The sequence below is a fragment of the Eubalaena glacialis genome, chromosome 5 (genome assembly GCF_028564815.1).
Source record: "Eubalaena glacialis isolate mEubGla1 chromosome 5, mEubGla1.1.hap2.+ XY, whole genome shotgun sequence".
NCBI lineage: Eukaryota > Metazoa > Chordata > Mammalia > Artiodactyla > Balaenidae > Eubalaena > Eubalaena glacialis.
This window is the reverse complement of record NC_083720.1, coordinates 137,043,788-137,067,473: the sequence shown is the minus strand read 5'-3', so window position 1 is coordinate 137,067,473 and position 23,686 is coordinate 137,043,788. Positions and strand designations below refer to the sequence as shown.

The 23,686-nt window shown below is 39.1% G+C and overlaps 1 protein-coding gene across 1 annotated transcript in view; it reads right to left on the bottom strand.

Annotated features, from left to right (window-relative positions):
- The window catches only part of EIF4E (eukaryotic translation initiation factor 4E), a 118,642-nt gene that overhangs the window by 24,962 nt on the left and 69,994 nt on the right, over positions 1–23,686 (bottom strand). Inside the window, exon 2 of the mRNA XM_061192597.1 lies at positions 22,285–22,331. Coding sequence (XP_061048580.1) covers positions 22,285–22,331 — 47 coding nt within the window. The remainder of the gene's footprint in view (positions 1–22,284; positions 22,332–23,686) is intronic.

Below are 23,686 nucleotides of genomic sequence, written 5' to 3'. Positions count from 1 at the left end.
CTTTCCTTTCTTTTCTCTTATTCTACTCTTTTCACCATTAGGAGAATGATGGAAAGCTTAGATGGTATCAAAAGTCTCTAGATATATAAGAACTAAAAGCAGGTAATAACTCAGAAAAAAATATGTTCACTTCCTTAAAAAACATTCCTTTGAACTTTACATTCTACATTAACTGAAATTTTAGTCTTTATATTAATAATATATAATTTGGGGGGTTTTCCTGTAACTGAAATAAAAAGAGCTACTCATCTTTAAATGATTGTGTAGATGTATGAGTTTAAAGTTTAAATTTAAAGTTAAAGTTTAAGTTAAAGTTTAAATTTAAAGTTTAAGTTAAAGTTTAAGTTTAAAGTTTAAAATCTTTCAGTCTTTGCTTTTAATATTATATAAACATGCTAGATTAAGACAAATGCTCTAAAATACTTTGAAAAAAATGTTTATTAACCATAAACAATCTTTTCAGTATTTGAAACCCTGTTTTAATGTAAGCGTTGTATTGATGTTTCTTTTTTAGATATTTTTTCTTTTTCCCTTGGCCACACCGTGAGGCATGCGGGATCTTAGTTCCCTAACCAGGAATTGAACCTGTGTCCCCTGCAGTGGAAGCGCAAAGTCCTAACCACTGGACCGCCAGGAATTCCCATCTGTTTTAGCCTTTTAAATTATTATCTACAGTTTAATAGATGTTCAAATTTTTAAACTTATTTGAATTTCTTAAATCCTCTTAATAAAGCAAAAGTGATTAATAGCCAATTGTTTCCATGACAGAATAAAAAATACTCAAATACTCTACAAAAATACTCATTCACATGGCACAGACCAAATCTAGTAAGATTCAGAAATCATTTTCATGATAAAAATTACTTATGAAAACATTAATATTAAAAATAATGTATTAAAAGGGTATATTTTCTCAGTGCAAATTTTCTCAGGTCGTATTTTGCTATGGTCATATACTTATCACAACAATCCATTCGTAATCAACAGAAATTTTTTTAATGCATATATTTTTTAATATTTACTTTTTGGCTACATTGAGTCTTTGTTGCAGCACGCAGGATCTTTCGTTGCAGTGTTCGGGCTTCTCTCTAGCTGTGGCATGCGGGCTTAGTTGCCCTGCGGCATGTGGGACTTTAGCTCCCCGACCAGGGATCGAACCCGCACCCCCTGCCTTGGGAGGCGAAGTCTTAACCACTGGACCGCCAGAGAAGTCCCCACCCTGTAAACTTCTTTTTTTAAAAAATTATTTATATTTTATTTTTGGCTGTGTTGGGTCTTCGTTGCTGCGCACGGACTTTTCTCTAGTTGCCGCGAACGGGGGGCTACTCTTCATTGCAGTGCACAGGCTTCTCACTGCAGTAGCTTCTCTTGTTGCAGAGCACTGGCTCTAGGCACATGAGCTTCAGTAGTTGTGGCACATGGGCTCAGAAGTTGTGGCTCGTGGGCTCTACAGCGCAGGCTCAGTAGTTGTGGTGCATGGACCTAGTTGCTCCGCGGCATGTGGGATCTTCCCAGACCAGGGCTCGAACCCGTGTTCCCTGCATTGACAGGCGGATTCTTAACCACTGCACAACCTGAGAAGTCCGCCACCCTGTAAGCTTCTTGAGTCTGCAATTATGTTGCAAATTATTGCAAAGGAAAATATTTTTTTTGTTTGAGACTACTGAGACACACCTTATTATAAAATCATTTTTTGTCATTTCTTTCAACTTATTTTTTTGTTTAAAATCTCTTAACTTTGAAATAATCAGGATGCTTTTTTTCTTATTTTCAACTTAGATAAAGCGAAACAAAAGTAATAGCCATGTAGGATGTTATTTTAAACTTTCAGGTTAATTCTATAGGGGTGGTCTATTCTATGGGGAAATTCCAATCCCCTATACCTTTTGAATCCATGGTAGTATATACAATGAGAAGTAATGTCCAGAATGATGGCCGTGCTATATTAAATTCAATCAGGGACTTCCCTGGTGGTCCAGTGGTTAAGACTATGCGCTCCCAATGCAGGGGGCCCGGGTTCAATCCCTAGTCAGGGAACCAGATCCCACATGCCACAACGAAAGATCCCTCACGCCACATCCAAGATCCTGTGTGCCACAACTAAGACCTGGTTTAGCCAAACAAACAAATAAAATTCTTTGATCAAAAATGGCTTATAGTTATGGACATATGCCAAATAAGAATGATGAAATATGTTTTTAAAAGAACCCTAAAAAGGGGAATTCTCTGGCAGTCTAGTGGTTAGGACTTGGCACATTTACTGCTATGGCCTGGGTTCAATCCCTGGTCTGGGAGCGAAAGTCCCGCAAGTCGCTCGGTGTGGCAAAAAAACAAAAACAAAACTTTCAGGTCAATCCTCAGTTAAGCATAAACCTCAATTAACTATAATAGATGCTCAAATTATTCATTATTTGTCTTAAGTTGTTAAGTACTTATTTATTTATTTATTTACTTATTTATTTATTTTTGGCTGCATTGAGTCTTCGTTGCTGCACGCAGGCTTTCTCTAGTTGCAAAGAGCGGGGGCTACTCTTTGTTGCGGCGAGTGGGCTTCCCACTGCGGTGGCTTCTCTTGTTGCGGAGCACGGGCTCTAGGTGCGCGGGCTTCAGTAGTTGTAGCACACAGGCTCAGTAGTTGTGGCTCGCGGGCTCTAGAGCACAGGCTCAGCAGTTGTGGCACACAGGCTTAGTTGCTTGGCGGCACGTGGGATCTTCCCAGACCAGGGCTCGAACCAGTGTCCCCTGCACTGACGGGAGGATTCTTAACCACTGTGCCAGGAGGGAAGCCCTGCTAAGTACTTTTAATATAAATTGAGTTTAAAAATAAAATTAAAGTATTTTGAAATTATATCTCCTCTTAAAATTCTCTGTAAGGCTATTAACTAGTTAGGTATCTGAGACTTAGAATCACCAAAAAATAGGTCGGTACATGAGTACTATGTGATACTTGTAGCACCAACTTCACAAAATTCTCCTTAAAAACCCTTGGGCTTCCCTGGTGGCGCAGTGGTTGAGAGTCTGCCTGCCAATGCAGGGAACAGGGGTTCGAGCCCTGGTCTGGGAAGATCCCACATGCCGCTGAGCGACTAGGCCCGTGAACCACAATTGCTGACCCTGCGCGTCTGGAGCCTGTGCTCCGCAACAAGAGAGGCCACGATAGTGAGGGGCCCGCGCACCGCGATGAAGAGTGGCCCCCACTTGCCGCAACTAGAGAAAGCCCTCGCACAGAAACGAAGACCCAACACAGCCATAAATAAATAGATAAATAAATAAATAAAACGTCAAACCTAAAGGTCAAATCCCTTAAAAAAAAAAAACCCTTAACAGGTGTTTTCATAGAATATGTTTAAAATGGATTTAGATATTTTTTAATTATATGAGATCATCAAAGAAGCAAACTTGTCTTTTTTATGGTTGCTTCCTACAGAGCAGACAATAAAATAGTTTTAAATTTACATTCAGTTTTTTGTTTTGTTTTCTTGGCCTCGCCAGGCGACTTGCGGGATTTCAGTCCCCGACCAGGGACTGAACCAGTGCCCTCCACAGTGAAATCGCAGAGTCCTAACCACTGGACCGCCAAGGAATTCCCTACATCCAGTTTAAAAACAAAATTCTCTACTGCAAAGTCCCACAACATCCCTCTACCTACTCTCTCAGCTTGGTGGTCTCCCCCATAAACAATTTTCTTTGGAAATTACATTTTAAATATCCATGTTTTATCAATACTTCTAGGTTCGAAAATTACCCAAACCAGGAAAGGCTACTTTAAAAGACTATGGCTACTCTCAAGCCACCACAAAGAGAAGCCCGCGCACTGCAACAAATAGCCCCCTGCTTGCCACAACTAGAGAAAGCCCACGCGCAGCAATGAAGACCCAACGCAGCCAAAAATAAACAAATAAATAAATATATTTTCTGAAAAAGTGAATTGAGAGAAAGATTAATTTAAAAAAAAAGACTATGACTACTCTCAAAGTAATCAAATACAATTTTAACCTAAAAAACAATGTGCAAGTGAAAAACCACTGTTTGTCAAGTGGGTAGAATGGCGAGTAAAGCCATGAGATGGTACAGTGTTTACCTAGAAGATAGTAATGAACCAGGGAGTCTGAAAGTGAGGGTTCATGAAACCAAAGATAGAGCTAGAATGGTAGGCTGGAGCAAGACTGTAAAAGGTCTCAAAGGTCAGGCTAAAACTGTATCTTTTCACATGTAAGCAATGGAAGCCATTAATTGACAGGTCAAAGTGATTAAATACAAATAACAAGTAAGGGAATAGAAGAGACAACCAGTTTAAGTACAAGTTATTAAACCTGGTTTTGGATTTGCTGAGTTTATGAGATTCAAATAAAAATGTATGGAGGGGGAGAATAAATTAAGAGCTTGCAATTAGCAAATACAAACTACTAGACATAAAACAGATAAACAACAAGGTCCTACTGTATAGCACAGGGAACTATATTTAATACCTTGTAATAATCTATAATGTAAAAGAATATGGAGTACATACATACATATATTAAACTGAATCACTGTGCTGTACACCAGAATCTAACACAACGCTGTAAATAAACAGAATCTCAACTAAAATTTTTTTTTTAATGTACAGTATTATAATTTCGTGGTCCCAGGGCTAAGTAGCTGTCACAGCAAGAGAAGAAAGTAAAGTTGAAGGGGAAGAAATAAAGTCGAGCAAGGGTGGGACAAGTCTTAACAATTAGCTGCAAAAAATTTCAAGCAGCTTTTTACTGCATTCTGCAAAAATCAGCAAATGTATCAGTCACAATTATTAACCATGTAGTACAATCTTAAGAGTATAAAGCTAGATATTTCCCGGACCTAGCATCATTTCTGTGGGGTTTTCTCTAATCTGACTACAAAATTTAGATTATTCCTTCTAGCCATGTTCAAGTCTACACTGCTTAAATTCCAAAACCAAGGTGTACTTTTTCCATGGCTATGAACATTCAAGATTTCTTAGCAACCCTCAGCCCTAACACACTTACAAACTATCTCTTGTAGAAATATAATGAGCCTTCCCCTCACGACAACCAATCACCTAAGCCTTCATTTGAAATGCACAAATATTGGGAGTTCCCTGGTGGCCTAGTGGTTAAGAGTCCAGGCTTTCACTGCCTTGACCCGGGTTCAATCCCTGGTTGGGGAACTGAGATCTGGCAAGCTGCACGGCACAGCCAAAAACAAAACAGTACACAAATATCAATAGTTCCCTGGCACTAAAAATGGTTTAAAGCACTCAAAATCAGATCTTCTGCAGGTTCTAGTCTACAACCAGATTAAATATAGAAATGGAAAGTAAACATTTAGAAATTTTATGGTAATTTGACAGTATATTTATGTCTGTTCAAACTAATAACATAAAATTCAGGCTTACATTTTGTATGCTTTTCGTCTCTTTATCCTATTGTTATCATTTTACAAAACATTAGATTGGAAATTGTTTAAAAACAAAGCAAAAAACATACTAGTTTTCGGGCTTCCCTGGTGGCGCAGTGGTTGAGAGTCTGCCTGCCAATGCAGGGGACACGGGTTCGAGCCCTGGTCTGGGAAGATCCCACATGCCGCGGAGCAGCTAGGCCCGTGAGCCACAATTGCCGAGCCTGTGCGTCTGGAGCCTGTGCTCCGCAACAAGAGAGGCCGCGATAATGAGAGGCCCGCGCACCGCGATGAAGAGTGGCCCCCGCTTGCCGCAACTAGAGAAAGCCCTCGCACAGAAACGAAGACCCAACACAGCCATAAATAAAATAAATAAATAAAAATTAAAAAAAGAATAAAAATCACACAGATTAATAATGGCCTCATTTATAAAAAAAAGAAAAACATACTAGTTTTCTACCAGAGTATGAGAGACACTGGTTTAGATTACACACTCCGGAGCCATGTTACCCAGGTAGGAATCCCAACTCTGCCATTCACAGATATATGATTTGGTGGGGCAAAACACCATAGTACCAAATAACAGATAACAATATTATTGGTAACCCATCTCCAGTAGCACTTCCTTATATTTCCCCTTCCTTGCTTCACTATTTTTAGCTGAATGGCAAAGACCATTTGTGGCTTTAATAAAAATGTAAATGCTATTATGGCCAAGGCAGCTACAATTATCTCTACCAGTTACTAACCCAACATTTCAGTAAACTGAAGGCATTAAATAAAGATATGAAATAATGAACAGAAGAGTGAGCAAAGTAAGAACAGAAAAAGATGGTAGTGTTTTATGATTTTTAAAGTGGTTAACACCAATCCTCACACTTCTACCAAACTATGAGTTTTTACTTGATAGGTAACATTTACTAAGCAGTTACTAACAAGCAATGGGCTGCATATTTTTATATACGTTATTCAGTATATTCAATCTTCACAATACCGTGAAACTACTACTCTCTCCGCTCTTCAAATTTAAGCCCTGGGAAGTTAACAATTCCTATCTATATTCTACATTTTATTGCAAGACTGTCAAGATTCATAGCTAGGGATACTATGTGTCCAAATTTTACCTGTTTGTTGTTTCAGCATAATTATTATTACTAAAACCCTTGTTCACTCTCAGAAGTGCCCAAAATTGGATAAAAAATTATATATGGTTACCAAGGTACTCTTTCCAGGCAGCATAACCCTACAGTATGTACTATGCTTTGTACCGCAGCCTCAGGCTCAACACTTTCACTACCTTCCAAGCGCATGCCACTGCCAATAAATTAGAATAAAGGCATGAATGGTACACTTCACTCTTAAAACACACACACACAAACACACACACACACACACACACAATCCCACTACTAGGGGAAAAAGCAAGTAAATACCAATGATTGATCATACTGATTTTATATTATGCAAGACAGTGTATTAAATGCCTATGTGATCAAAATATCTTAGAAATACAGATAAGCATATATAAGAGCTACCTTTTATGGATACAAATAACTAACTCTAAGAAGATTATTTTTTAATACAACATATATAAATAGACTTTAGAATACTTTACTCTTCCTTTTAGTATCCACACATTCCGTTCCCAGGTCTCTTTTTAGTAAAGATACATTTCCCCCAGCACCCTCCCATATATAAATTAGTATAATTGATTAACTAGTACACAAAAACAAATAAAGCCTCACCACCTGCCTTGTAAGGAATGAAAAAAAAATCTGGTGTAAACAGTGAAAATTACCACAAATAATTAAACCAACTGTTTTCGGCGTCAGTTTTCAAATATATACCTATAGTAAAGGAATACCAGCTAATCTGGCATCACTCATCAGGAAAAGTGCAGCTGTGGATTTTGCAGGTCTTCTTCCTTGTCTGTAATAAAGGATCAAATTGGTGACCTTTGTGCCATAAACTAAAAAGCCGAAGTAGATAAACAACATATGTAGATTTAGCAAAATACAAACCTTTTAAGTTTAAAACACTGCTCAAATGAAGAATTTATTTTTCATGTAAAGGACTGTGAGATCCCATATATCAATTCTGATTCAAAACAGTACTTTTTAATATTCTTTTTTACTAATATAATATGACACCTAAACAATAATACTGAAAGCTGAGGTACAGAGGGAAGAGCTTTGATCATTTGCACAAATTGTGTTGTGTCTAAAAATTACTACAAAATTTAATAGCTGTTCAATTTATTATTTAAGTAATAACGTAATTATCTGACTAAACTTGATGACTAGCCCTAGATTTTTAAGTGAACAGAATTAAATTTGCTGTGCTACAGCTAAAAATTTGTATTTCTGGATAGTCAGCAAATTACACTTAACCACATTCTACTAATATAAAAAAATTCCTATAGGTCACATTTACATTTCTTATCTTCTAGAATGTAATTTTAAAACTAGAAAGACTTGTAGGCATCTTGTTACATTTAAAATAAACTAATTCTTAAAGAAACACTAATATCTGTCAACCAAATTATTCTGCACATCTTATGTAGCTTAGGACAAGACTACAAATTCAGAAAGTGTGACAGAGACATAAGAAATAACAAACATGTATGATCAAGAATGATGAGGTTAACAATAAAATTTAAACGTCAATACTACTTAAACCGAAGGCTACCAAAAGATTCACATTTTTTAAATAACTAAGGAGAAATTTATATAAGTTGAACATTATACAAAAGTAAAAATTAGTGCTTCAAAATAACATTAAAATGATGTTAGGACAAGCATTTACATTGCACAAAACTATATTGGTTCCTGTAACATGATGATTTCTATTTCATTCATTCTTTAAAGATTTATAATTACAATTTGAAAGGCAAACATTTTAAAGAATTTAACTGTTGCTTCTTTTAAAGTTTATTCCTTTCAAAACTTTAAAAAGCATAACTAAAATTTAATGATACTGATTAAATATTAGTTAAAAAAATTCAATTTTAGGGACTTCCCTGGTGGCACAGTGGTTAAGACTCTGCGCTCCCAATGCAGGGGGCCCAGCTTCGATTCCTAATCCCGTGTGCCACAACAACTGAGCCTGCGCTCTAGAGCCTGTGAGCCACAACTACTGAGCCCACGTGCCACAACTACTGAAGCCCGCGTGCCTAGAGCCCATGCTCCGCAACAAGAGGAGCCATCACAATGAGGCCCGTGCACCACAACGAGGAGTAGCCCCCGCTCGCCACAACTAGAGAAAGCCCGCAGGCAGCAACGAAGACCCAACACAGCCAAAAAAATATAGAAAAATAAAATAAATAAATTTATAAAAAATAAAATATTAAAAAAAAGAGGCTATATATTGTATAACTATATGATAAGAACTGTATTTCTGGAAGAGACAAAACTACAGGGACAGCAAAAAGATTAGTGCTTGCTGGGGGTTAGGGAGGAAGAGGGATGAACAGACAGAAGATTTTTAGGCAGTGAAACTACTCTGTATGAAACTATAATGCTAACTGTTATTTTACATGTGTCCAAACCTACAGAATATACAACACCAAGAGTGAGCTGTGATGTAATGTACAGACTTCGGGTGATAATGACATGTCAATGTAGGTTCATCCAGTGTAACAAATGTACCCCTCTGGTGTGGAATGTTGACTGTGGGGGAGACTGTGGATGTTGGGGCAGGAGGTATATCAGAACCCTTTGTACCTTCCTTTCTATTTTGTAGTGAACCTAAAATTGCTCTAAAAAAGTCAAAGGAAAAGAAATAGGCACAAAGAGAAACATGGTGAGAAAAAAGAATCCACAAACAAGTAAACCAAAATATTAACCAGAGAACATGTTGTTGGGATTGCAGATGATTTTTTCTTCATACAGAGCTAAATGTTCCAAATTTATTGTAACAAAATTATACTGCAGCACAAATATACAGAGACTCTACTCCTGGACTGTTCAGTCTGTTCCAAAGATGTCAGTCCCCACTTGCACCAACATCACATTTTTATAAGTTACCTTTGTTGAATAATGTTTTTTTCTCCATGTAGGGCAAATTCTCTATTCCCCTTTTCTCCTCCTTTTCAAAAATTTACTGCCAATTCTCATTTGTTTATTCTTTCAAATAAACTTGCAAACTTTTTCTCTAAAGGGCCAGAGAGTAAATATTTTAGGCTGGTAAACTTCTATCACTTATTGTTTTGTTTTACTTTTTGAAATAAAAACCATTCTTGGGACTTCCCTGGTGGTGCAGCGGTTAAGAATCCACCTGCCAATGTAGGGGACACTAGTTCGATCTCTGGTCCGGGAAGATCCCACATGCCGTGGAGCAACTAAGCCCGTGCACCACAACTACTGAGCCTGCACTCTAGAGCCCGCGAGCCACAACTACTGAACCCGCGTGCCACAACGACTGAAGCCCACGCGCCTAGAGCCTGTGCTCCAAAACAAGAGAAGCCACCGCAATGAGAAGACCGCGCACCGCAACGAAGAATAGCCCCCGCCTGCCGCAACTAGAGACAGCCCACGACCCAATGCAACCAAAATAAATTTAAAAAAAAAAATCTTAGCTAGCAGGCCACACAAAAGCAGCCCTAAGGCCAGCTTGAGAACCCCAGCGTAAAGTGTAGCTTCCCAATAAGAACCTGCTGCATAAAAAAATAAAATAAATTTAAAAATTCAAAACAATAAAAATAAAGCATAGCTTCCCACCCCACTGGCAAAGATTTTGGCATTTTGACTCAGTTTATACTGAATTTACACATAAAATTCAGGAAAAATTAACATCTTTCCAACATTAACTCTTTCAAAATCAAATTACGTGATTAAGTGATTCTTCACTTATTAAAGTCCTCCACTGTAATTCTCAGAGTTGTACTGCTTTTATTTATGAATCCTACAAACTAACTGTTAGGGTTTATAATTCCTGGGCACTTGAAAGCTCTGGCATTTGGGTATATGAATGCTGCAAAGAACTTGCTAGGTTTATTATTCCCGGCATTTTTGGCCTAAAGAAAAACACTAGAATGCAACAAAAAGTTACTTTTTAAATGTGGTAATACGTGTTAGTTCTTTATTTCTTTTCCATTCAGTAATCCAGTAACTCTTAGGTTAAGAGAGAGGTGGGTTAAGCACTCAAGAGTGCGTGGCACATGACAGACACTCAAATGTTTCAATAAATAAATGGTTCTAATTCTGTTCCCTCTCAAAACCCCACTAAAACTATAGTAATTTACCAAAAAAAAAAAAGTCCACAACCATGGGAAGAGGAGCAAAAACAGAAGAACTGGCATGTAGATGGAAAGGGCTAAGTAATCAATATACACCTTAAAGTCTCCTGGCAGCACCTTTAGGACTGGGAGTGAAGGAAGGGAGTAAATTAAAAAGAATCCAGTGAAAGATGTTCGGGAAATAACTAGATCCCTCCATCCCCTCCCCCTACTCCAAGTCCCTAGGATTGCTGCCATGAGTTCAAAAAGAAAAAGAAAATAAGCAATTTGGAGGAAACAGACAGGCAGGGAATAGAAAATGCCTTTAAAAATATGTACCTATATATATCCTCAAAAGGATAAGTTAAGATTTTGCATGCACACAATTACAGGAAGCTATAAAAATGAAGATTCAGAAGACCAGAGAAAGAGAACATCTGGAAATTAAAATTATGAGACAGAAAAGGCTGGAAAATAAATTTCCCAGAAAACCAAACAAAAATGAGAGCAAAATTTAAATGAGTGAGAGTGTATCAGAGCTCGCAGACACTAACGAACCACTGCAGTAGATCCAATATCTGAATAACTGTTTCAAAGAGAAACAGGGGAGAAGAAAATCACCAATAAATCTCTCAGAAGTGACGGATAGGAGTTGCTATATTAAAGTCCAATAAGTACCCAGCACAATGGATGACAATACTCATACTAAAGCATGTCATTGTGAAATGGGGACAAGGAAAGACTCTATAATTTTCCGGTGAGTAGAAGGGACCTTGGTCACATTAAAAAAATAAGAGTCATCAGAATAATTCCTCAGTTATCAACAGTTACAAGAGAAGATGACCATAGAACTTCAAAATTCTGAAAAAAAGAATTCTACACCCAGCCAAACTACAGATATGATATTGTTCAATAGGCATGGTCTCAAAAATCTTCAATAACCCTCATGTACCTTTTCTCAAAAAACTTCTGGAAGATGTGATCCACCAAAGTGAAACAAGTAACCAAATAAGAGAAAAACAAGAGATACAGCAAACAGAGGGGTGCAACACAGAAGTCATATGAGAGCAAATAAGGAACATAGTCAAAAGAGATCCAAAAAAGACAGGTGTGCACCAGATATAGAGAGCCAACGGTCTAGATTGAAGCAATGTGATTCAGGCTACATTCATGTGTTGTCTGTTATGACCTAGAGGCTTACTATCCTACCTTTTATTAAAAAATGACTGCCATGTGTCTTGCCTGGACATTTTTTTTTTGGTATTTTTTTAATTGTAAATTTATTATTTTTTAAATTTACTTATCTATCTATGGCTGCATTGAGTCTTCGTTGCGGTTCGCGGGCTTCTCATTGCAGTGGCTTCTCTTGTTGTGGAGCATGGGCTCTAGGCGCACGGGCCTCAGTAGCTGTAGCTCGTGGGTCTCTAGAGCACAGGCTCAGTAGTTGTGGCGCACAGGCTTAGCTGCTCCGCAGCATGTGGGATCTTCCCGGACCAGGGCTCGAACCTGTGTCCCCTGCACTGGCAGGCGGATTCTTGACTACGGCACTACCAGGGAAGTCCCTGGCCCGAACATTTATGTACACGTAACTCAGCTTAAAAATATGTTAACAAAGCTCCTTTTTCCTCTTTTGTGCCCTGCTCCCTGGAACAGCTCAGAATTTCACACCAGAATTAACCTATTCTTAAACAAGATACAGAGCAGCTCACTCCAAGAGACCACTCTCCTAACTGAAGGCTCTGCCTGGCCCATACCACAGCCCCAGCAGATAACCGTAGAGTCCTGTGTTTCCCAGAACATGTTCATGATCTTGCCCACTCGTTTTCCCAAGATGGGCTCCAGTAGAAATTCCAGGAAGCTGAAGCCAAACTATAACCCAGAAATGGTGTTCAGCTTATTTTAAGAACCTACCTGTAACAGTAGCAATACTGCGTTTTCCCTACACATCGTCTAAGTTTTTAGTTTTTCAAAACTAAAATACTTAGCTGAAAGATATACACACCGGAGATTAAACTCTAAAGATAATTATACTATAAAAAAAAAAATTCAAGGGAATGACTAACATCAAAGTCAGGATAGTGAGTAGGGAAGGAGGCAAAGAAATGAAAATGTGATCACAGAGTATAAAACTGAGGTACTGGGGCTTCCCTGGTGGTGCAGTGGTTAAGAATCTGCCTGCCAATGCAGGGGATACGGGTTCGAGCCCTGGTCCGGGAAGATCCCACATGCCGCGGAGCAACTAAGCCCGTCGCCACAACTACTGAGCCTGCGCTCTAGAGCCCGTGCTCCGCAACAAGAGAAGCCACCGCAATGAGAAGCTCACGCACCGCAACAAAGAGTAGCCCCTGCTCCCTGCAACTAGAGAAAGCCCGCGCGCAGCAACAAAGACCCAACACAGCCAAAAATAAATAAAAATTTAAAAAATTAAGAAAAAAAAATTGAGGTACTGATGTTGTCTTATGTGATGGGTAAATGGGTCTTCAGTTTATTATTCTAAAACTTATGTACAAATGTATTTCACATTTTTTCTACATATAAGCATCTCGCTATCAGAAAGGAGGGGATCTCTAAAAAAAAAAAAAAAACAATTGTAGCCTGATGGACAACGACAGTCACAGAAGTGTTTTATTTGACCAGTAGAGTTTTTTAATTTTCAATTTGTTGCCAAAACATTCACCTTACAGATATACTACCCCATGTGTAGAATGACACAGGTAAAGGGTTATTCATCACAGCACTGAATAGCAAATGGTTCCAAAGCAATTCCAAAGCAAGTTACATGGCTAAGACCAGTGGGGGCGGGGGGGCTGTAGACTACTCAAAGGTATGAATACAGGGAGGTATGATTCTTTAGGGAGCATAACTAACAATCTTCCACACCTGTGAATTTTCTGTTGCCTTTCTCAAATAATAGTAGTTACCAATCTTTCTAATTGTTCAATTTATCACCTAGTCCTTGGCTCATCTGGTATAGATCACAGAGCCACACCAATAAACACAAACAGTACTATAATTCATCCCCAAATTAACAATCACATTCCCTTTTACAATCTATACAATAATATTATAAACTCCAATATACTTACATGCCTTAATTGAACCCTAGCAAATGTTCATCAGTATAGAAATAAAAATGTTTTAAGACCAAACCATGTAATACATACCATCAGAAAAAAAGTAAAAGCTTTATTGTGTTTATATGTAATGCTCTAAAAAATATATTAAATGAAAAACACAATGTGCCAGAATAGTGTATAGAATTGGCTACCATTTATTTCTTTGAAAGAATATACAGTTGACCCTTGAACAACGTAGGGGTTAGGAGCACTGACCCTCTACACAGTCTTAAATCCACACATAACTTTACAGCCAGCCCTCCTCATCCAAGGTCCCACATTTGCAGATTCAAACAACCGCAGATCACGTAGTACTTTAGTACGTATTAAGTGAAAAAAATCCGTGTATGTATAAGTGGAGCCACGCAGTTCAAACCCATGTTGTTCAAGAGTCAACTGCACATCATATTTCCTTGTATATATAGTTGTCCCTCGACATCTGTGGGGGACTGGTTCTAGGATCCTCTCGGATACCAAAATCTATAGATGTTCAAGTCCCTTATATAAAATGGCATAGTACAGACAGCTCTCCAAAATTTGATCCACAGTTGGTTGAATCCTCAGATGGAAATCCGTGGATGGGGGGGCCAACTGAATACAAATCTCTACAGAAAGATATGAACTGACCATGGTGGTTGCCCCTAGAAGTGATCCACCTGGATGGGATCAGCTTGAGAAGACTTCATTGTATACTCTTTTGTACAAAATTTGAGTTGTGGACAATGTATACAATGGGCTATTCACACACATTTTCTTAAACAGCAAACAAGGTCATAGGACAATTGTAATTTTAGGACAATTTTAATTGTCCATACAAGACCAAATAATTATCTTTGAAAGTTTAAAATACAGAGAGAAAAAAATTAAAAAATAAAATACAGAGAGACGTTTTCTAGAATAAAATTAAAAAATAACTTGCCCAACCAAACTGGTCTTTGTCATATTCAGTTGTACCTTACAAAGTTATAATACAACATGTGTTTGTATACACCAGAATATGTCTAGATTCTAGAACCACACTGTCCATTTGGTATCCACTAGTTACATATGGAATTAAATTTCAATTAATTAAAAATTACAATTAATTCAAGTTTAAAATTCATCTCCTGGGTTGGATTAGTCTTATTTCAAGTGCCCAATAATGCCGCTAGTGGCTACCGTATTGGTCAGCACAAATATAGAACACTTCCATCATCACAGAAAGTTCTCTTGGACAGCCTTTTTTAAGAAGAATCCTCAAAAAAATTGGTTAACATTGGATGCTTTGGAGAGGAAAACCAGGTTGCTGGAGAAAATAGATAGGAGATAGGTTTTTCACACCAATAAGACAGGACTTTGCCTGTGCCAGGCAGCACCCTTAATGTTTCATGTTAACTCACTTAATCCTTACTGTACTTCAATATAGTTTCCTTTGTAATCCTATGTATTTTAATTTAAAAACATTATTCTGAAAATGAGGTCACAGGCTCCAGCTGTTTGCTAAAAGGATCCATTTGAATTTTGAACCATGAGCATTTATTACTCATCTTCAAGAAAAAAGCTATTTAAAAGAGCTAAAATACCATTATCTATAAACCAAAACCCAAAAGAGATTTTACTAAATATTATTTTAAAATACGTCACACAAGTTCAAAAGAAAAAATAAAATGTATCGCTCCTAATCCCATCATGCCACCACCCATAAACCATCTGATACATCCTTTCAGATATGATTTTATGTTTATTTGTGTATAATGATGACCTACGCATCAATTTTATCCATAAGGTAAGAGTTTTGCTGAAGGCAAAGAGTTGGACATTTTAGTTTTGGTTGAATTTTAGTTTTTTTTTTTAAGTATAGTAATAAAGCTTGAAGATAGGACCTGGGTTGGAGTTCTCCCTCTCTCACTTAGGAACTATGTGACCTTGGTAGAAACTTTTATTTAATTTTAAATTTTAAAAAGTTTTAAAATTAAAAAAAAATCACTTGAAATATGAATTTCTCACCTGTAAAAAGTATTTATCCCACAATATTAAGATTTTAAAAAAACTGCAAGATATTTTATCTATTAAAATACTGACCTTAGTTAATACTTTAAGTTATCAGACTCTGTGGTTACATAAGCTGTTGCCCTAAGATGACCCACGTAAAACCCCGAAAGAATTTTTTATAGCAATACTAATATCAGTTCACATAAATACTAAAACTTACTGTCACTGTAATAAACAGAGCACAGAAAGATTTCTGTAATTTCTAATTTCTGTATAGCATTTTGTATGAACACATTTAAAATATATAACTAAAGACATTTTAGTTTTAAAGGTTACTGCAGGGCTTCCCTGGTGGTGCAGTGGTTAAGAATCCGCCTGCCAATGCAGGGGACACAGGTTCAAGCCCTGGTCCTGGAAGATCCCACACGCGGAGCAACTTAGCTTATGCGCCACAACTACTGAGCCTGCGCTCTAGAGCCCGCGAGCCACAACTACTGAGCCTGCACACCTAGAGCCCGTGCTCTGCAACAGGAGAAGCCACCGCAATGAGAAGCCTGCCCACCACAACGAAGAGTAGCCCCGTTCGCTGCAACTAGAGAAAAACTGCGCACAGCAACAAAGACCCAACGCAGCCAAAAATAAGTAAATTTATAAAAATAAATAAAAGTAAAGATTACTACAAAGACATGAGTTTCAGAGAAATCTTATGGTCTTATTACTTCTACCTTCCCCAAATAATTTAGCTTTTAAGACTAGCAACATACTACAACTGAAACTTTTTCAAAACAACTGCTTAACTCTTTGCCAGACCTTTCACCAAAATTACTAAAAGTACAAAGGTAGATGAGAGTAAATTCCACGTCTGCAAATTTTTTTTCAATTTCACTACACTGTTTTCACTAGCAAAATATTTTCACTGGCAAATCATATGAATTGACAGGTCCAGAAATCAAATGAGAAGAGGGAGAAGAGTGACCATTCACTTTCTTTAGAAATCAAAGCACAAAGTTCTGGACCAGTTACTGAAGTATGACCAGAATAACTACTTATTTAGTCCTCAAATTTAGACACCAAGGTGACATTTTCTTAAGATTCTATACTTTGGATATCAGTTAGCAAACACTGTAGTACAACAGAAACTAAAAACAAATGTCCACATATTTTCTTTTAGAACTGTAGCAAAATATCTATTAAGTTTATCAAATTAATCTTTCCAAGTCACACAAGGAACACACATTACATGCCTATGGGAAAGACAGTGTCATGGTTAAGAAAACACACTCTGGAACTTGGCTGCTTTAGTTTGAACTCCACCCCACCACTTATTAGCTCTGTGATCTTGGGCAAGTTAGTCACACAAAGTTACTTAATCTCTCTGTGCCTTGGTTTCCTCATCTGTGAAATAAGAATAATACCTACCTCATCGGTTTGCTGTTAAAAATTAAATGAATATATGTAAAGCACTTAGTAAGGTGCCTGACATACAGTAAGTGCTTTGTGTTAGCTATTATTAAGATATAAAAATCACCTACATTAAAAATCACTGTTACAGACTGTGTTTAAAAGATCATTTTTATTCAGTTGCTTAGAACTCTAAATCTATAGCCCTGGAAATTCAATGCTGGGTAGATTTGTCATAATTCCATAGAAACTTACTGAACACAGTGAGCCAAAACTACAGCTTCCTACTGCTTCTATGGAAGATGTATCAAAAGTTCCAACTGGGAAAAACAATCTTATTTTTCTGACCACATTCTCAGGTTCTAGAAGGGACTACTTAGTACTTGAGACAAAAGCCATTGTTTCTTTTTTCTCTAGACACGTATAGGGACTTTTAAAGAAACACTAGTGATTTTTACAGTAAGGAGTGGGAAGAGTATCTGTGGGTTATGGGTCATAAGCTTTGTATTTCTTAATAATGGCAAAGAAATGATAAAGTCGGCTATGTAAATCTTCTAGCAAAGAGAGGAAAAGGTGAGTACAACTTTGCATGGATACACCTACATGCAGCACACCTATGGAATATTAACTTTAGTTCTTTTTTTAAAAATAAATTTATTTATTTTTGGCTGTGTTGGGTCTTCACTGCTGCGAGCGGGGCTACTCTTCATTGCGGTGCACTGGCTTCTCATTGAGGAGGCTTCTCTTGTTGCAGAGCACGTCTCTAGGCGCACGGCCTTCAGTAGTTGTGGTACGTGGGCTTCAGTAGTTGTGGCTCGCAGGCTCTAGAGTGCAGGCTCAGTAGTTGTGGCGCACGGGCTTAGTTGCTCCGCGGCATGTGGAATCTTCCCGGACCAGGGCTCTAACCCATGTCCCCTGCATTGGCAGGTGGATCCTTAACCACTGCGCCACCAGGGAAGTCCCCTATCTAGTTCTTCATAACTGACAAATTTTCATCCCTGAATAGTGCATTTGAAAATCAAAACCACTATATCTTATTCCCATTTTTCAGCTAGACTTAGAAATTTCAGTCTTCAAGGTCACACAGATATTAAAATTAGACTATAATTCAGGCTCGTTTCCACTTCTCAAAAAATTCTCTATGACAAAAATGGAGCAATTCACAGGTACCAGAAGAGCAAGGAAATTTCTAATAGTAGCAGAGAAAGAAAAGAAGAAATTACCATTGCTAGAACAACTACTTCATAGGCTCCTTGTTACATCCAGAACTGCTGGTACTTCTCCTATATTCTTAACCTTATATAAATTAAATAGAATACTTAAAAAAAATTTTGCATAGAATTTTCTGTCCAAATTGGATTAAGGTTACATAATTCATTAAACATTTTATTCTCTGCAACTTTGGTGTGTAAAACTATGTCTATTTCTAAACTGGACTTCTGTAAGTCAAATAATTAGGCATAATTTTCATTCAGAGTAAAAAACAAGTGAAATCTAAAATATAAACACCAGAACTAAATTTGTTTGGTTTATGAATGAACTTTGATATACTGCGTTCTTTCTTAAAGCAAAAATATGCATATTAATTTGCAAGGTCTGCTAGTTAATCAATAGTCTTTGGTTAGCAAAAAACCATGGCATTATATAACAACAGATTTGTCAACACGTATTTAAGACTTATTTACTTTTAATAAACTCTGCAATACAAAACATGTTTCTAAAGGATAAAAAAGGAAACATTAGATCAGCTGACCATCCAAGTTGATTCCATTTATGAAACTAATGTACAGTTTAAAAAATTCAAGAGATACAATGTAAAAACAAGTAAAATTATATACCTTCAATTTAACTAAAGAAACAAAATCTCTTACCTTTAAAAGAACTACAAGTCAAAAAAAAAACCAATAATGAAGAATGCAGAATGAAGATAAAAGCTGCCAAAAACCACGACCCACTGGAGGCAAGATGGCCTGCCATCTTCGCCAACTAATATTAAGTCTAACTTTGATTTACCCACAAAGTCTAATTTTGACCTAACCACAATTCAAATACCAACAGAATAATAGGAGAGTACTGTTTATCCCAATGTTCAAAACTTTGCCATATTACCTGTTAAGAGGTAAAATGCTTCCTTTAATATACCTATCAAGCTTGTCAACAAGTTTAATATCTGTAAGCCACTTCTTTTATGTGTCTGTGTGTGTTTTGTTGTGGGGTTTTTTGGAAGTATAGTTGATTTACAATGTTGTGTTAGTTTCAGGTGTATTAGCAAAGTGATTCAGTTTTTTATATATATATAAATATATACACACGTGTGTATATATGTATGTATATTCTTTTCCATTATAGATTATTACAAGATACTTAATATAGTTCCCTGTGCTCTATAGTAGGTCCCTGTTGTTTATCTATTTTATACAGTGTGTATCTGTTAATCCCAAACTCCTAATTTATCCCTTCCTCCTCCCTTTCCCCTTTGGTAACCATAAATTTGTTTTCTATGTCTGTGAATCTATTCCTGTTTTGTAAATAATTTCATTTGTATCATTTTTTTAGATTCCATGTAAGCCACTTCTTAACCTAAATGATCTCATACATGCACACTTGAGAAGCACACAATATCAAACTGAAAATGACTGATATTTTACTTAATTTCCGCAGATAAAAATTCCCTGAATGCCTACAAAGGTGGGACAAGCAGAAAAAAACCCATGACTCCAGGTGCTTCTGATTATGCCCAGCAAAAAAAGTAATAAGGAAACTCACAAGCTAGCTGAAATAGCAATGAACAAATATGCTTTTTGTAGGCTTTTACAGGGACACCTCAATTGCAGCAAATACTAACCAGCTGCTTAAAAAAAAAAAAATCCCACTATTTAAAATTGTCAAAAAGAATTCTAAATGACTAACCTGTGGACAAAGGTGCATTAAAAGTACTTTAAAGTCGCATTTTTCACTAAAAATAAACACTTAAAATTATTTTACATGCATCCTCTGGCTATTATAGTTTCAATCTGGCTTTTGACTTTCACACACTAAGTTTTTAGGTTCCCTACTCCCCAAATTTAAATGCAGTATTGAAATCTCCCTGGGGTCAGCACTAGAAGGAATGCTATACTGCATCATTAACCAGATCACTGGAAATTAAGCTCCTAAAATTTACACTGAACAAGGTATAAAGTCACATTTTGTATAACTCTGTATCCTAAAGAACACTTGGTACAAGGTCCTAAACGTATCAGGAGCTATAAATATTTACTGACTCAAAACAGTCCTTCAACACTTTGTAGTTTTGTTCCCTGTTGTTGAAACAAAACAGCATAGCCTGCAAGACCCAAAGGCCCTAAATGTTACTGAAACTTCACAGACTACATTACTGTTTTATTGTTTAGAGGTTTTAGCCTTGCCCTTATTACCAGCTGTAATGCTTTTACTGACGCTGGTACGGTGGGTAGGAGAGTTGATCCAGTCAGAAGTAATATCAGAGCCCATTAAAGGGTTTTAAGTTAAAGTTTTACATATTTATCTTTTATCTATTTAACATTAATGTTCTAAAAATCATTTAACTGTATCAGCAACTTAAGAAAGTTCTGTAGTCAATCTAATTTCCAGGAATATAAATAAACACTGGTACCAATAAAAGAATAAGCAACCAAGCAGAAAATCTGCCTTAAATTCTGGCAACAAGGTAAGGATAGTTTACGTCAATGTAATGAAAAATAAGCATTTTTGTATTCTATAGACCTTTTCATAACTAGTTTTTTAATAGTTATAAAAGTCTTTAAAAAGTCAAAGCAAATTGGGAGGCCATTATCAAAATTACAAACTACCATTAAAGATATATGAAAATATCTGGCAACCAAGGTCCAGAACTGGTTCCAGAGTATCAAAGGTTTTCTGGTTAATGTATTATGCCTCTAAAGTATCACTTAGATGTGACATTCCTGAAACGGCAACACAGGCCTAGAAGTTTCAGTGAGCCAGTGCCGGCAAACCCAAACTATGACAAAGGTACTCCCTCCTTTGTACGGTTAACAATCAACTTGGTGCTCTGGGATCAGCTTGCTTGAAAGAAGTTTAAGATGGTGCCCAAACTGGGAGGGAAACCAGCAGAACGGATAAAGAGAAAATCAAATGGAAAATTAACTTTAAAAGTTAAGTTCCTATTTCTAGTAAACTGTGCCTGAGGAACCTTCCAGACGATAAAGACAGACTCGGAAGAACAGACGGATCTACACCCACTCGCATTCTCTGAGGCGTGCGCACTGCGCGGAAAGGATGAATGAATGGGAGACAGGAGCGTGTGAAATGCAGCAGGTCCGGCCGGCAACCAGACCGGCAGCAGCTATCCGTAGGCCTCGCTCCTCCCCCTTCCCTCCTCCATGACAGCCCAGCCTCCAGCACGGAGGGGCGAGGACAATGTGATCCCTCTGCTAACCAGCACCACCACCCTTCATCCTACTCGCAGAGCTTTACCGCGTGACACGGGGTTCTCCTCCCCACTCCAAACCTTTCTCGCCTCCCCTGCCGCCCACCCCGGCAACTCTCGGACGCGCCGGCGTAACATGCGCTGGCCGCTCTCGGCTCCCCTCGGCGAGGTCGAAGCTTCTCCGCGCACGCCGCGGCACCACTCCCGCCCAACTCACCCTTAGGGCAACGCGCGCCCACCGGCTCCCCGGCCCACCGGTCTAAGGAGTCCCGGCGCGCGCCCGCACCCGAGCCCCTGGGCTAGAGCGAGGAAGGGAGACACGGAAAGGCTGCCCCGGGGCTCCCTCCATCTCATTCCAGGCCGGCTCGCCGCCCACCCTCCCTGCGGATCCGGGCGCCAGCTCGGAGACGGCCCAGCGCCCTCCTATCCCGAAGACACAATTCCCACACACCTAGCCAGGGCCCAGGTCACCCTCCACCCTCGAACCCCCTCGCGGCTCCGCCTGAGGCGCCGCCCCTCCCCCACACCTCTCCGCGAGCTCTCGGGCCCCCACCAGAACGTGGGCTCTACACGCCGTCGCGGCCAACCTCCGGGGCGCCCCCAGTTGTCCGCGGGGAGGTCAGGCCCACGAAGAGGGGGAGGGGGCGGCAAGGGGTAGCGTGCGCGCCCGGGAACGCCATCCCGCGGGGTCCCCGAGTCCGAAGGGAGACGGAGCGTGCGGGCCGGTGGGGGTGGGGGCCAAAAGCAATACTCACCGGTTCCACAGTCGCCATCTTAGATCGATCTGATCGCACAACCGCTCCTGAAGGGGGGGGGGGGTGAGAGGAAAAAAATGAGATTCAAACCGGATTGGCCGGCTACTGTTCACGTGACGGACGTGTCCGTTTGGCCCTGGCGGCGCCTGCGCAAGACTGCGGCGGCGTGTTTAACGAGAGGCTTCTGGGAAGTGGAGTCTCTCTCCTTCTGTCTTTCTCTCTCTCTCGTTTTCGTCTTTTTTTCCTTCTAGGCAAAGAAGTTTAAAAAAAAAAAAGGACTAGTCACGTGGTCGATGGGTACGGTGCGCGGTTCTCGACGCGGCGGACACACGCGTGTTGGAGGGTGGTTTTCAGTCCTCTGCTCTTCCGCCTGGGTAGCTGCTGTCGCACTTACTGCCAGGCATGCCTACTGTACCCTTTGTCACCCTGTCCTCCCATCTTCCCCGAAAGGTTGGGAACCGAAGGCTCAGCACGCACAATAAGGCTTCATTTGCTTAGTTGAGGTCCTAGGACAAGTTGCCTGTGTGTTTATTTAATTTTCTTTTGACTGCAGACCATTTTCTCTTAGTTTCAAAAAGAGGCGGCGATGGAGAATCGTTGTTTAAGCAGTCAACCCTCCCCGGTCCCCCGGCTCCGCTAACGCTGGTGGTCACTCATGGCCATCACTGCCAAAGGGGGTGGCGGAGCCGCCCACAGTACCCACTTGCCACAGGTTGGGGGAGGGGGAGTGCACCCGACAGCGTTTCCTGTTCGAACTCCTGAGATTAAGACCTCAGGGCTAAGGCTTGCGTGGAAATAAAAATCATTTGCAAGTCGGGTCCTCTCGCTTCTACTGTTCTGCTTTAACGTGATCGGAAATAGCCCAAGTCCGGTGCCAGCCAGGGAAGCCACTCCGGCCCCCGCTGACTAAGCCCTGGATTGACTGTCAGGAGTCGTTAGGCCGGGTCAACTATGACTCTTGACGTTGACTCATTCTCCTTAGGCGAGTGACTTAATCATTCAGTGCCCTAGCTTTTTCATTTATGAACCACAGATGATAATACACTTACCTCACAAGGGTGTGCTATGCTAATGATTGTAACCAGCTTTGAAAACGAATCGGACTCCCTAAATGCTTCATAATAGTCAACCTCGTGCCTTCCTAAGGATCAGCGGCTTCCCCTAATGCTTTTTTTTAAACAATGTTTAAAATTTTTCTTTTGTGTACTTTGTTACATTATCATGTACACCGATGCAATTTTCAAGTTTCAAAACAATTTTTTTTTTTTAACTGTAGCTACCCTCCATGGAGACTTTAATGTTCAGGAAAATAGTGTTATACTCACAATAATCACTGGTAATTAGAAATTTATCCCTACAGTGGCATCCTATATTTCCTTTCCCTGTAAGATGCTGTGCTGTC